At 51.5% G+C, this 13002-nt stretch overlaps 2 protein-coding genes across 7 annotated transcripts; one reads left to right on the forward strand and one right to left on the reverse strand.

Annotated features, from left to right (window-relative positions):
• Positions 1-286: 286 nt before the first annotated feature.
• On the reverse strand, positions 287-6583 carry EIF2B4 (eukaryotic translation initiation factor 2B subunit delta). Of its 6 annotated transcripts, none has more exons than XM_010371227.2 (13): positions 6382-6583; positions 5976-6019; positions 5517-5652; positions 5111-5317; positions 4761-4840; positions 4479-4570; positions 4134-4248; positions 3855-3931; positions 3567-3669; positions 3177-3304; positions 2850-3027; positions 654-834; positions 287-534 (listed from the first exon to the last, which is right to left on the reverse strand). In XM_010371227.2, exons 1-13 carry the CDS (start codon positions 6410-6412, stop codon positions 335-337), a joined length of 1572 nt encoding a protein of 523 aa, XP_010369529.1. In that variant the 5' UTR covers positions 6413-6583; the 3' UTR covers positions 287-334. The 6 variants fall into 6 exon arrangements, with proteins under 6 accessions (XP_010369529.1, XP_030777157.1, XP_030777156.1 ...); XM_030921297.1 differs by having other exon boundaries at positions 4134-4222; positions 6382-6554; XM_010371228.2 differs by having other exon boundaries at positions 290-534; positions 5111-5314; positions 6382-6554.
• A 24-nt stretch (positions 6584-6607) lies between these two features.
• On the forward strand, positions 6608-12977 carry SNX17 (sorting nexin 17). The gene is made up of 15 exons (XM_010371225.2): positions 6608-6903; positions 7359-7433; positions 8730-8847; positions 9359-9423; positions 9985-10095; positions 10209-10299; positions 10469-10556; positions 10812-10881; positions 11183-11275; positions 11370-11573; positions 11695-11820; positions 11961-12038; positions 12165-12239; positions 12331-12372; positions 12458-12977. The coding sequence occupies exons 1-15, from the start codon at positions 6841-6843 to the stop codon at positions 12569-12571; spliced, it is 1413 nt and encodes a 470-aa protein (XP_010369527.1). The 5' UTR covers positions 6608-6840; the 3' UTR covers positions 12572-12977.
• The last annotated feature ends 25 nt before the right edge of the window (positions 12978-13002 follow it).

A 13002-nucleotide genomic window follows, 5' to 3' on the forward strand; every position in this document is an offset into this window, starting at 1 on the left:
AGGAATGAGTCACTGCACCCAGCCCAGGACTACTTGTTCTCATATTCCTCCTCATACCTAGTTTAGTGTCTGGCATGTAGATGCTCAGTGAATGATTGATTTGGGTAGTTTTGGTTCTTTATTATACGGACCTTCAGGTTAGCCCCAACGCACTGGCATGGAGCTAGTTACCTGAGCAGGTCTTCACAAAGGTCTGAGGTTAGTAGCAGGTGATAAAAGGGGTTGTGGAGTCTGGACTCCTAACTTAAGTGGTGGAGATGCTAAAAGAGAAACAAAGGCAGCAGAGTTGCTGAGGGTAGGGACTATGGCATTTATTAACCCTGTGTTTCCCCCCTCACTGGTCACTGCTCTTGACTCGTAGAACAACAGGTACAGAACTGCAAGGGATCATCCCCAGCTCTGTGATCACCAGATCCACAAGCTCTGGGGGAGTCACATCATAGACTAGATTCAACAACCGTAGGGACGCGTGGTTCTGCCAGTTAGCCAGTGCGACATGTTCTCCCCGTTTACACTGCAGATCATCAGGGTCATCTGCAATGGAAGGTGTACCCATTACGTTCTTTCAGAAAAGAAGTTCTAGTTTATCTGCCCCTCTCTCTCCCTCTCAAGTCTTCATAGCTAGCTGGAGGCTTCTCTTTTGCCCTACTTACCTAGCTCATTAGAGACAAAGGCATCGGTCTGCACACGCTCACAGAACTTGTATGTTTCACAGCAAACCAGCACTGGTACATTATGGGCTCGAGCCACCAGGGCTAACTGTGCTGTCCCTACCCGTGACATCACAGACCCGTTGGCCAAGAGTGCATGAGCTCCTAATAGCACCTTGGAAACCTGTTTGTTTCACAGGAGAAGGGGAAGAGAAAAAATGTCATTGTTGTATCAATGCAAAATAAAGTCCCCTACTTACAGGATAGCAACATTAAGACAAGTAATAAATCTCAATATGGCCGGGCGCGGTGGCTCAAGCCTGTAATCCCAGCACTTTGGGAGGCCGAGACGGGTGGATCATGAGGTCAGGAGATCGAGACCATCCTGGCTAACATGGTGAAACCCCGTCTCTACTGAAAAAATACAAAAAACTAGCTGGGTGAGGTGGCGGGCGCCTGTAGTCCCGGCTACTCGGGAGGCTGAGGCGGGAGAATGGCATAAACCCGGGAGGTGGAGTTTGCAGTGAGCCGAGATCGCACCACTGCACTCCAGCCTGGGCGACAGAGCGAGATGCCATCTCAAAAAAGAAAAAAAAACTCAACACCTGTGAAAAGAAGGGAAGGAAACAAAAACAAAGAGACAAGTAATAAATCTTTTTGTTTTCTGAGACCAAGTTTCACTTTTGTAGCCCAGGCTGGAGTGCAGTGGATCTCAGCTCACCACAACCTCCGCCTCCTGGGTTCAAGTGATTCTGCTGCCTCAGCCTCCACAGTAGCTGGGATTACAGGCATGCACCACCACTTCCAGCTGATTTTTTGTTTTTTTTAGTAGAGACGGGGTTTCTCCACATTGGTCAGGCTGGTCTCAAACTCCCAGCCTCAGCTGATTTTCCTGCCTCAGACTCCCAAAGAGATAGGATTACAGGCGTGACCCACTGGGCCTGGCAAGTAATAAATCTTTTTTTTTTTTTTTTTTTTTTTTTGAGACGGAGTCTCGCTCTGTCACCCAGGCTGGAGTGCAGTGGCCAGATCTCAGCTCACTGCAAGCTCCGCCCCCCGGGTTCACGCCATTCTCCTGCCTCAGCCTCCCGAGTAGCTGGGACTACAGGCGCCGCCACCTCGCCCGGCTAGTTTTTTGTATTTTTAGTAGAGACGGGGTTTCACCGTGTCAGCCAGGATGGTCTCGATCTCCTGACCTCGTGATCCGCCCGTCTTGGCCTCCCAAAGTGCTGGGATTACAGGCTTGAGCCACCGCGCCCGGCCTGGCAAGTAATAAATCTTAATGATGGCTTTTCTTCTGTGAAAACATCTTAATGATGGCTCTTCCTCTGTGAAAACACCTGACCACTGACCCACCAAATCTCCCACAGGAAAACTAAACTTTGAAGTTACTTTTGTCTTGTTCTCTCTTCCTGGTTGCTAGTTTCATGTAATGTTTTTGCAATAGCTAAACTGCTGTAACATACTGTCAGTGTTTTTCCAATTAAATATAAACAGAGCTATGTAATTTTTTTTGTCTTGACACAGGGTTTCACTCTGTCGCCCAGGCTGGAGTGCAGTGGTGCAATCACAGCTCACTGCAGCCTCAACCTCCTGGGCTCAAGCAATCCTCCCATCTCAGCATGCAGCTGGAACTACATGCGCATGCACCATGCCCAGCTAATTTTGTATGTTTGTGTGTGTATGTGTGTGTGGAGACAGGGTCTCATTATGTTGAGCAGACTGGTCTTGAACTCCTGGGCTCAAGTGATCCTCCTGCGTTGGACCCCCAAAGTGCTGAGATTGCAGGCGTGAGCCATGGCGCCAAGCCAGGACTATATAATTCTAATACTTTTAAATAATTGTGGCTGGGCACAGTGGCTCATGCCTATAATCCCAGTACTTTGGGAGGCCGAGACAGGGGAACTGCTTGAGCCCAGGAGTTCCAGCCTGGGCAACATAGCAATATCCCATCCCCACAAGAAAAATAAAAACTAGCTGGGCGTGGTGGTGCACACCAGTAGTCCCAGCTACTCAGAGGTGGAGGTGGGAAGATCACCTGAGCCCAGGAGGTCAAGACTGCAGTGAGCTGTGCTCACGCCACTGTACTCCATCCTTATCTCAAAACAAAAACAAAACTAACTTTGAGAAGGTGAGATTATGTCTGTACTACTACACCTTTTTACCTCCAACTTTGGAGTCCTTTTCCTCTGTACTCACCTCTGGGAGCACATAGGAGGCTGCAGGAATCAGCAGGTAGGAGGCTGGGACACCAGCACGGACTAGAGAATGTAGCGTGTGCCTTCCTTCCAGCCATGGCCGGCTGTCCACCACTACCACCCGAAATCGCCGGCCCTCTGTCCAAGCCTCCTGAAGAATTCGTGATACCAGAGATGAGCTAGAGTGAATGAAGAGGAGGATTCATTTATAAACGTCAGTAACTGATGACTAACTTATTCCCAACTTATTCCCAAAGGCAAATGGGTAGTCCCTTCTTCAGATCATTCCAACTCCCCAATTTGCTCAGTCACAGGGTCTGGATCATACCATCCATATACCAGGATCACATCTCCATTACTGATCTTCTGGTAAGCAAAGCGTGAAATTGCCTGAGCTGCAAGCACAATCTTCTCTTGCACATACCGATCAATGGCTGCTTGAAGTTCTGACTTGGCCTAAATGGAGCAAAATCCTTAGTGAACAAGAAATGGACACTTTTATCCCAATGATGATCATGCCAGGTGCTTGAATATGTGTATGATGACAGGCCCATAGAGGGCCCAGAGATGGCACAAGTCAGAATGCCCAAACCCTTCCTTAACCCTTGACTAGGGCAAAAAAAAAAAAAAGGCTTATGTTGGCCTTCCCGGGGGTTTTGAACATGTTTCTTAATTCTACCCACAGGTGCATGCCTTCCTTATTTCTCATACTCATCACCTCCTCTTCCCGCTTGGAACTGCCCACACTGGTGATTTCCTTGTTAAGGAACTTGATGGCGTTGTGCATGCTCGCTGACAGGGGACGGCACTGAGTCAGGAAGCTGTAATACAACAGCAATACCTTACATCTGTGCAACTCTTCACAACTTACAAAGGTTTCACATTAAAAAAAAAGTCTTTAAAAAGAAAACAGAACAGAAAATGAAAATAGAGATAGAAAAGCAGGAAAAAGAGTACAAGACAAAGATTGGGTGAGGTGGGAGTGGACTTATAGTGTTATCCCTACCTCATGTAGGGTTTTAGTTTATTCACTAGATCCCTGGAGAGTTCTTCATTGGGTGGTGTTGTGTAATCCCGAATCACCTACAGGGTACACAAGGTGATCTGCAAAACGCCCCTTAATAAAGATCTCTGAACGGGGGCTGGGGATAAGCTTCACTGAGGAAAATGTTCTGAGGGTGGGAGTATTCCCTGTCCCCCAGAGGTGACCTTGGGTGACAGAGAAGCTGGGGTAGTGTTGGGGGAGGTGGGGTTGGATCGTAAGAGAGAACAGGATAGGACATACCTGCTGCAAGGCACGAAGCAGGGCAATACACCGGGCATTGGAGCCACTGACCAGGCCCTGGGAGTACTGCAGGCCGAGTCGCACCATGGCTGGGTGGATCACAGAGGATGGGATGCTGATGGGATGGCGGTGTCACATACTTCGAAAGGGAGCTTGAGCATCTACTGCCCTGCCCACCCGCCCCTGATGAAAAGGAACTTCCTTCACTAGCAGATTTCCCCACTTCTACAGTTCTGCCTTGGGTTCATACTTCTTCCTGCAGAGCCCACCTTACTAGACACTTTCAACACTGACTTACTAAAACTCCTCAGACTCAAAAGTTATGACAATCTCATAGGATCCTACCTCATAAACTGGGTCAGAGAGTTTTGTCTGCTGTACTGGGGTAGGTGAGAGAAGAGACTGACTTTGGATCCATAATCCTTTCGTGTAGGAACCTTGACAAAACAAGGAAACAGGACCAATGGCCCAGAGTTTAAAAATGATGGGATAAAGCTAGAAAGGAAGTGAACAGTAAGACTACTCTGACCCAAGCACCCATCCTTCTCACTTTGCACCCAGCACCTTTCCTCCCTCCAGTCCATTTCCCTAGTCCCTTTCTACCCAGGCACCAAACCCACTTCCTACCTGTTGACGCTCTGGTTTTTTAACAAGCCTTCTCAGAAGTAGGTCATCAACCTGAGGGTACTCAGGGAGACGCTTCACTCCTGAAAGATAATGATCATGTTTTCAGGACACTGTAGGTCTTGAAATGTGTAATTTGCTCTTAGGATATAAGGGGCATCAAGAAAAACAGGATGAGGTGGGGAAAACAGGGAGAATAGAGTAGAAAAGGAAATAGGGATAGGATGATGGGAAGAATTCAGAACTCTGGGTCCCAAGGTGAGAATGAGAGGGGAGAGCTGTTCTACTACAGGGCAGCCTGAGCTGGTGTTAGAATTAGGAGTAAGGGAGGTCTTAAAATGAAGGGAAGATACCTGAGGGGGTCTCTCCAGCTGTGCTGGGGCTGGCCTTAGGAGGTGGTCCTCCTTGTTCCCCTTTTCTTGCCTGTTTCAGGGCCCGCTCTGCCTCCTGCTTGGCTCGACGCTCAGCCCGAAGTTCAGCCTTACTCCGACCAGCTGTAACTTTCTCCCCAGGAGTGCCCAACTGAATGCCCGATTCTGGCAGTTCTCTGGTTGGGCCTACTAAAAGCATCAAAAAAAAAAAGGTGCCCAACCTGCAGGCAGGTGATATCCGTGCCCCAGCTAAAACTAGCTTCTCTCCTTGTAAACCTCTTTGCTTTACACACTTGCTCAAATCAACTTTATCCTGTCTCTCCCTTCTCTCTCCCACCACATCCCTCTACCAGCTCCACACCCCAGCCCTTTAAAAAAGACCCCGCACCTTGACATTGGGCTGCAGATACAGCAGAGCCAGTTTCTGGTTCTGCCCCCTTTTCTTCCTTCCGTTTCTTCTTCTGCTGTTTCTTTTCCTTCCGAAGCTGCAGCTTCTCTTCTTTGGTCATTTCCCTCCCCACTGCCTGAGACACAGACATAGGATACTGCTCTTCCCCAACAATTCCAAAGGGGAACAAACACTATTGGATGCTTACAAGAGTACATGGTTAAATCCCTAGTTCTCCCTAACTTCCACAAGCTACCTGTTACAAGCTTACATCCACAGAGACTGACGTTTCTCCTCCAGGGACAGAATCATATATCGCTAGAGTTGCAAGACCTCTGTAAAATCTCCTGGCTTTACTGAGAAATAAACTGACACGCGATGGGAGCTGGGACGGAATAAAGCTGGCACAACCTCCTGCGTAGCGCTTGGCAGGCGGCTTGGGAGGGAAGCCTCACTTACCCCAGGCCCAGGGCGAAGCTCCGCCTTCATCCCGGATCCCGAGTCTGCATCAGAAAACAGGGCACAAAGTGAGCCAGACAGACTCCGGGAGGGCTTGGGGGCACTAGCACTCGGCGCAGCCGGCTGCTGGGTTAGCATGACCATGGCTCCGCCGGCAGGCGCGAGGTGAGCCAAAGATCCGCGTGGGGACGCACTGCGCGGTGGATCAAAGGAAAGGAGGGGTCACCGATCCTCCTCACAGGAACCAGCCGGTGCACGGCGCAGGACTGCGCTAGAGACTGTGTAGACCGGCGCCCAGCGTGGCGCTGGAACGGAGCGGCGGGGCCCAAGGCGCTCAGGGCCGGGCACTAGCTGTCCAGAGCTCGTCGGCCCTCGTACCCGTAGGCAAGCCTGGCTCTTCACTCACCCTCGCGAACAGCCACGGCCACAGCAGCCATCGCCCTCAGTCCTAGGCTCCGCCCGCCTGGTCACGGAGCCGCCTGGCTGCCTCGCTCCGTGGCCGCTGGGCCCACAGCGCCACCTGGGCTGGAGGCTGAGCCGCCGAAGCAAGACGCGCAGCCCTAATAGAACTACAATTTCTGACGGGCCCCGGGGCCCCGCCCCGCACTACGGGTTGCAATGAGGGCCAACTCCACTTTGGGCTCCTTGTCCCGAGAGGCGGCTCTTGCCCTTTAGACTACAGTTCCCAGCATGCCCGGGCTACTGCGTCCCAGAACCGACGTCCCACCGCCTTCCCACATCGGATCGCAGGGCTCCCAAAATGGCGAGTGAGGCTGCGGGGACTCGCTGAGCAGCGGAGGGAGAGCGTGCAGAGCCGCTGCGGCCCTCACAGTCCGGAGCCCGGCTGGGCCGTGCCGTAGGGAACATGCACTTTTCCATTCCCGAAACCGAGTCCCGCAGCGGGGACAGCGGCGGCTCCGCTTACGTGGTGAGGAGCGGCCGGAGCCGGGCCGGGCAGGGGCGGGGATAACGGGCCCGAGACTTCTCGGAGCGGCCTCCGAGGCCTGACCGCCAGCCTTCGGGCCTGGTCCTGGGCCGCCGACTCCCGACGGCCTCTCTGGGAGCTCATCTCGTGTGTGTGATTGGTCGCCCGAGCTCCTGTAGGGTAGGCCCTTAGGCCTGGTCGCCTCCTGGAGCTAGGCCGCAGCTGCCCTGGTGGGCGTCACTGGCCTCTTGGGCAGGGAGACTGCAACACAAACGTCCGAATTTCCCCTGGACTGGCTCTTCAGCTTTGGGACCTGGCCCTGGGGAAAACAAGCGAACTAACCCTCGGGAGATTAGCGCGTTACTCAGGCGGAGTTGCCAGGCAACTTCCGGCCAGGGTTCTCAAGGGGGTTGCTCAGACCGCAACCCTAAAATGCTTGACTACTTTTGTGTCCTCAGGCCTATAACATTCACGTGAATGGAGTCCTGCACTGTCGGGTGCGCTACAGCCAGCTCCTGGGGCTGCACGAGCAGGTGGGACTAGCACCCCTGCCTTGAGACAGCTTCAAGCCCTTCCCTACACGTGGGCATCAGTGTCTCCCTTTACCCGCTCTTCTTGTTCCTGTAGACTGTAGTTCCCCTTTAATCACTGCCACAGGGAAGGGTCCTGGTTTATCTTGTTTGACATTTCCGGCAACTCCCTAAGAAGCTTAATGTCCGCGCAACAACTGCCCCTTCCTGTCCTTATATCCTGGTTCTCTGTCCTGTCTTACTGCCCTAGTAGCCTTTACCCCTGCATGGGCAAACCAACCCTTCCCCCCGACTACCTCCACCTAGGCTGTCAAAGCACATTCCTTCTGTCATCTGAGCTGCAACTTGAAATTATTTTCCCCGCTGATACAAACGATTCACCGATTTCCTTTTGTGTTCTTCTGCTCGTTTCACTGTGTTTAGCTGTGCCAATTATCGTTATGTATCTGTGATGCAATGTTTCTCCTCCTTTCTTACCAGATCATGAACTCTATTTAACTCAGTAGAGTTCTACTGGTAATTAGTTGTGCAACCCTGAGGAAGTTACCTGATTTTTTTTTTTTTTTTTTTGAGACGGAGTTTCCCTCTTGTTGCCCAGGCTGGAGTGCAGTGGCACGATCTCGGCTCACAATCTCGGCTCTGCCTCCTGGGTTCAAGCGATTCTCCTGCCTTAGCCTCCCAAGAAAGCTGGGATTACAGGCGCCTGCCGTCACACCCAGCTAATTTTTGTATTTTTAGTAGAGACAGGGTTTCACTATGTTGGCCAGGTTGGTCTCAAACTCCTGACCTCAGGTGATCCACCCACCTTGGCCTCCCAAGATGCTGGGATTACAGGCATGAGCCATGGTACCCGGCTGTTACCTGATTTCTTTGGGCCTCGGTTTCTACACCTGAAAGATGGATTCTTTGATCTGCAAAGTCCCTTTAAGTCCTAAGATACCTTGTGAACAGACTTAATGCTATTAACTGTGCACTTTATAAAGCCCTTTCCTTCCTGTGAGGGTTCAGTGAACAGTCTTGCTAGGTGGTCAGTGGGCTCCCTATAGGTCCCGGCCCAGTACAAATCCTCCCCATACTGTGGAGGGGCTGACTTGTACACAATAAGATAGAGAACAGCTGGACAGCTCCCTTGAGATGCTACCTCTGTCAAAAGAATTGTTTCTCAGATGACCAGGGTAGACAGGGGAGCAGGGACTGAGGGAAGGGAGGGGCACCCAAGAGAACATTATGAGCGTATGTAGATTGCCTCATCTCATTTTCTGTGTTTATGTGAAGGGTTGTATCTCTTTCTCTAAATAGCTTCGGAAGGAGTATGGGGCCAATGTACTTCCTGCATTCCCCCCAAAGAAGCTTTTCTCTCTGACTCCTGCTGAGGTAGAACAGAGGAGAGAGCAGTTAGAGAAGTACATGCAAGCTGGTGAGTGGTTGCAGGAAACTAGGTTGACTATATTGAGGACTATGGGGAGAGACTTAAAAACAGCTGGTTCTGTAAAAGGGCCTGATTTAATTTCTAGATCTAGGAAGCCTCTTGTTTGATCTGTTATGCAACTAGCAAAGTAAATAGTCTATGAGGATGTGTAACTCTATGTACTAGCAGAACAATTTGGGCACTAACATCTATGAGAAATAGTAGTATAACACTAGTCTTAAATTAAGATCAGTGGAGAGAACTTAATTTGTATCTGATGTGCTTTAGATTAACATCATTGTTATTTCCCTAGTTCTATAGACTGGACTCACCTAGATGGCAGCCAAGGGTGGGGCAGGTGAAGAATTTATGCAAACAGTGAGTGAGGTGAGGCCAGCTGGGGGATGTGGCAGGCCACCATCAGCCCAGGAAATGGGGTCGGGGGAACCTACTGAGAGGAGGACTGGGGAGCCAAGAGTGAGTCCTAAGTTCCTATAATATCATTCTCTTGTTCTCATAGTTCGGCAAGACCCATTGCTTGGGAGCAGCGAGACGTTCAACAGTTTCCTGCGTCGGGCACAACAGGTAAGGACTTTGGGTGGGACCAAGATTTAAGGAAAGGACCTTGCTGTGGAAGGTCATGTCTTTTATTTTTTTGAAACAGAGTCTTGGTCTGTTGCACAGGCTGGAGTGCAGTGGTGCAATCTCAGCTCACTGCAACCTCTGCCTCCCAGGTTCAAGTGATTCTCCTGCCTCAGCCTCCCAAGTAGCTGGAATTACAGGTGCCTGCCACCATGTCCAGCTAATTTTTGTATTTTTAGTGGAGACGGGGTTTTGCCATGTTGGCCAGGCAGGTCTCGAACTCCTGACCTCAGGTGATCCACCTGCCTCGGCCTCCCAAAGTGCTGGGATTGCAGGCATGAGCCACCACACCAGGCCAGGCCATGTCATCTTAATAACAGAGAAGTCATCTTTTTTAATGGAATGGAACTTCTTCTGTTTCTGTTTCTATGAAATCAAAGAAATCCCAGCCTGTATTTAAGCAACTGAGAATAAAGATACACAAGGGACCTAGAAATAGAGTTGGGCATAGGTCAAGGCAAGGGACAAGACAGTGCCTCCCATCCCCATGTGTGCTCACAACAGGAGACACAGCAGGTCCCCACAGAGGAAGTGTCCTTGGAAGTGCTGCTCAGCAACGGGCAGAAAGTTCTTATCAACGTGCTAACTTCAGATCAGACTGAGGATGTCCTGGAGGTGAGGCGCTTGTTCAGCACTGCCCCTTCTTCCCCTGCATGCCAGGGTCCTGGGCTTGGAGAATGATTGGAACCAGCCAGTATGATGAGCTATACTTTTATCCCTGTCCCCAGGCTGTAGCCGCAAAGCTGGATCTTCCAGATGACTTGATTGGATACTTTAGTCTATTCTTAGTTCGAGAAAAAGAGGATGGAGCCTTTTCTTGTGAGTTTCTCTGGACTTGACTGCTTCCTTGTACTTCCAGTAATGAGTCTGCAACCCCTCTAACTCCCTACTCCCACCCCCAGAACGAACATTGCCTCAGGGCACTTCTTTCTTGATTTCCCTTCCTTTAAATCTCACTACATTTTCCTTTTTTTTTTAAAACCCATAGTTGTACGGAAGTTGCAAGAGTTTGAGCTGCCTTATGTGTCTGTTACCAGCCTTCGGAGTCAAGAGTATAAGATTGTGCTGAGGAAGAGGTCAGGGCTGGGCCTGGAAGGGGCGGGGTGGGAGGGTGCTGTGCTGGATTGGATTATTGGGCCACACATTGAGACAGAATAATCTGGACACGGGGGTGTAGTGCTGGGTGTTTCTGCCAGGCCTCTCAAGCTTCCTCCCATTATACCATTAGCCCCTGATAGTTCAGATTGCTCCTGTTTTGCCCGTTTTCCATTCTACCTCTTGCCTTACCCCAGCTTAGCCCCATTACCCCTTTCCACCCCTTGGCCTCACAGTTATTGGGACTCTGCCTATGACGACGATGTCATGGAGAACCGGGTTGGCCTGAACCTGCTTTATGCTCAGGTGAGCTTGGAGGTGCCTCAGAACCCTTCCCCTAAAGAAAGTAACTGGTGACTCACTCTCCCAAGAAAACTGCTGTCGTGTCTTTGTTCCCAGTTTGTGGGGAAGTTCCTAGAATACTATCAGTGCTGCTGGCACAGTATCTACTCTCTCTACTTTTATTAAGCTGACAAGATCAAGGACTTACTGCAAAGAGGTCGCTCAAGTGTGGGGCTAGGGGTCAGGCTGGACAGAGGTAATGGTAGACACTTTCTTTGATTGCTGACTGGGACCTCCTACTGCCTGCCCCTTGTCTCTACTATAGACAGTATCAGATATTGAGCGTGGGTGGATCTTGGTCACCAAGGAACAGCACCGGCAACTCAAATCTCTGCAAGAGAAAGTCTCCAAGAAGGAGGTGAGCCCTGTCTCTGTCTCCCTCCAAGGGGTTGCTTTTTCTGCGCTGCCCCATTCCCCCTCCTAATGTACCCCCACATGATGACCATTTTCAGTTCCTGAGACTGGCCCAGACACTGCGGCACTATGGCTACCTGCGCTTTGATGCCTGTGTGGCTGACTTCCCAGAAAAGGACTGTCCTGTGGTGGTGAGCGCGGGCAACAGTGAGCTCAGCCTGCAGCTCCGCCTACCTGGCCAGCAACTCCGAGAAGGCTCCTTCCGGGTCACCCGCATGCGATGCTGGCGGGTCACCTCCTCTGTGAGTCGGGGTAGGAGGGGGAGGCCTGGCAAGCCTTGAGGTTAGGTATGGGCTGCAGTGGGTGAGGGAGCCAGACAGGTTGGTCAGAGTGAACTCAGCCTAATTCCCCTTCCTCTCTCAGGTGCCATTGCCCAGTGGAAGCACGAGCAGCCCAGGCCGGGGCCGGGGCGAGGTGCGCCTGGAACTGGCTTTTGAATACCTCATGAGCAAGGACCGGCTACAGTGGGTCACCATCACTAGCCCCCAGGTGTGAACCTAGCCTCAGGCCTCCTCTGGAGCACCTTAGATAAAAGTGTAGGGTTTCCAGTACTCAATATGGGAGCCATTAGTGTTGCTGGGCTCAGACTGACCACTCTTGTCAAGCTGGACACTCTTTCTTGCCCTCAGGCTATCATGATGAGCATCTGCTTGCAGTCCATGGTCGATGAACTGATGGTGAAGAAATCGGGCGGCAGTATCAGGAAGGTAGGCAGCAAGTGTGGACTGGGCAGTGAGCAGGTGGCAGGGGGCCTTTTGTCCTAGATGTGAGGCTTCTCTTGAGAGAGAGGGGGAGTGATCCTGCCCTCACCGGCACCTTGTATCTGTCCCCAGATGCTGCGCCGGCGAGTGGGGGGCACTCTGAGACGCTCAGACAGCCAGCAAGCAGTGAAGTCCCCACCACTGCTTGTAAGTATTACTTCCTGGTCAGAACCCTGGCTCTCAGCCCTGCCTCGCCTCTCCTAGTGAGTTTCTGACATCTCTGCCTCTTCTTCCCCAGGAGTCACCTGATGCCACCCAGGAATCTATGGTCAAACTCTCAGTGAGTTCCAGGGTTGGTGAGGTTGCTGTTTGTTGGGGGATCTTGCATGCTCAAGCTCTCTGACCCTACCCTGCCTTTGTTACAGAGTAAGCTGAGTGCTGTGAGCTTGCGGGGAATTGGCAGTCCCAGCACAGATGCCAGTGCCAGTGATGTCCACGGCAATTTCGCCTTCGAGGGCATTGGAGATGAGGATCTGTAATCTCCACTGCTTGGATGTCTGCCCTCTACCCGTGGAATTTACAGAAACTTGCCCTGTGCCTGTGTCCCCCAAGCTGGGGGCGGAGGGTTCTTTTCCTTCTCCCTTCCTGCCTTCCCTTTTCTCTTGGCCAGGGGCCTTGTAACCTACCTTTCCTCGTCCCCTGGGCTGGCTGCACAGAGGATTGCCCCTTCTCTTTTCAGAGCTGGCCCTTGATGCCAAATTAGCATTTAGTATTTTGCACAAAGTCTAAGGGACCATGGCTACCTGCCTTGGGGAGGAACCACAACTCCCTCTGGGCCGCTTCTGGCTTCTTGGGGCCATGGGCCAAAGGCCAAGGGGATGGGCAGAGGTCTGCGTTTGGTCTGGCCCAGTTCCCCATCATTAAACTCAGCCTGATTGCTGCCTACCTCTGGTTCCCTCTCACTGCCCCT

This window comes from Rhinopithecus roxellana, chromosome 17 (genome assembly GCF_007565055.1).
Source record: "Rhinopithecus roxellana isolate Shanxi Qingling chromosome 17, ASM756505v1, whole genome shotgun sequence".
Classification (NCBI taxonomy): Eukaryota; Metazoa; Chordata; class Mammalia; order Primates; family Cercopithecidae; genus Rhinopithecus; species Rhinopithecus roxellana.

What these genes read in the sequence shown, in the direction of transcription:
- EIF2B4 (XM_030921296.1), bottom strand. Translation starts at nt 6,119, where the DNA reads ATGGTCATGCTAACCCAGCAGCCGGCTGCGCCGAGTGCTAGTGCCCCC. An exon ending in AGCTGGAGAGACCCCCTCAG is followed by an intron (nt 4,841 to 5,110) that starts GTATCTTCCCTT and finishes ATTATCTTTCAG; the next exon opens with GAGTGAAGCGTCTCCCTGAG. An exon ending in TCTCTGACCCAGTTTATGAG is followed by an intron (nt 4,249 to 4,478) that starts GTAGGATCCTAT and finishes CCATCCCATCAG; the next exon opens with CATCCCATCCTCTGTGATCC.
- SNX17 (XM_010371225.2), top strand. Translation starts at nt 6,841, where the DNA reads ATGCACTTTTCCATTCCCGAAACCGAGTCCCGCAGCGGGGACAGCGGC. An exon ending in GCGGCGGCTCCGCTTACGTG is followed by an intron (nt 6,904 to 7,358) that starts GTGAGGAGCGGC and finishes TTGTGTCCTCAG; the next exon opens with GCCTATAACATTCACGTGAA. An exon ending in AATCTATGGTCAAACTCTCA is followed by an intron (nt 12,373 to 12,457) that starts GTGAGTTCCAGG and finishes CCTTTGTTACAG; the next exon opens with AGTAAGCTGAGTGCTGTGAG.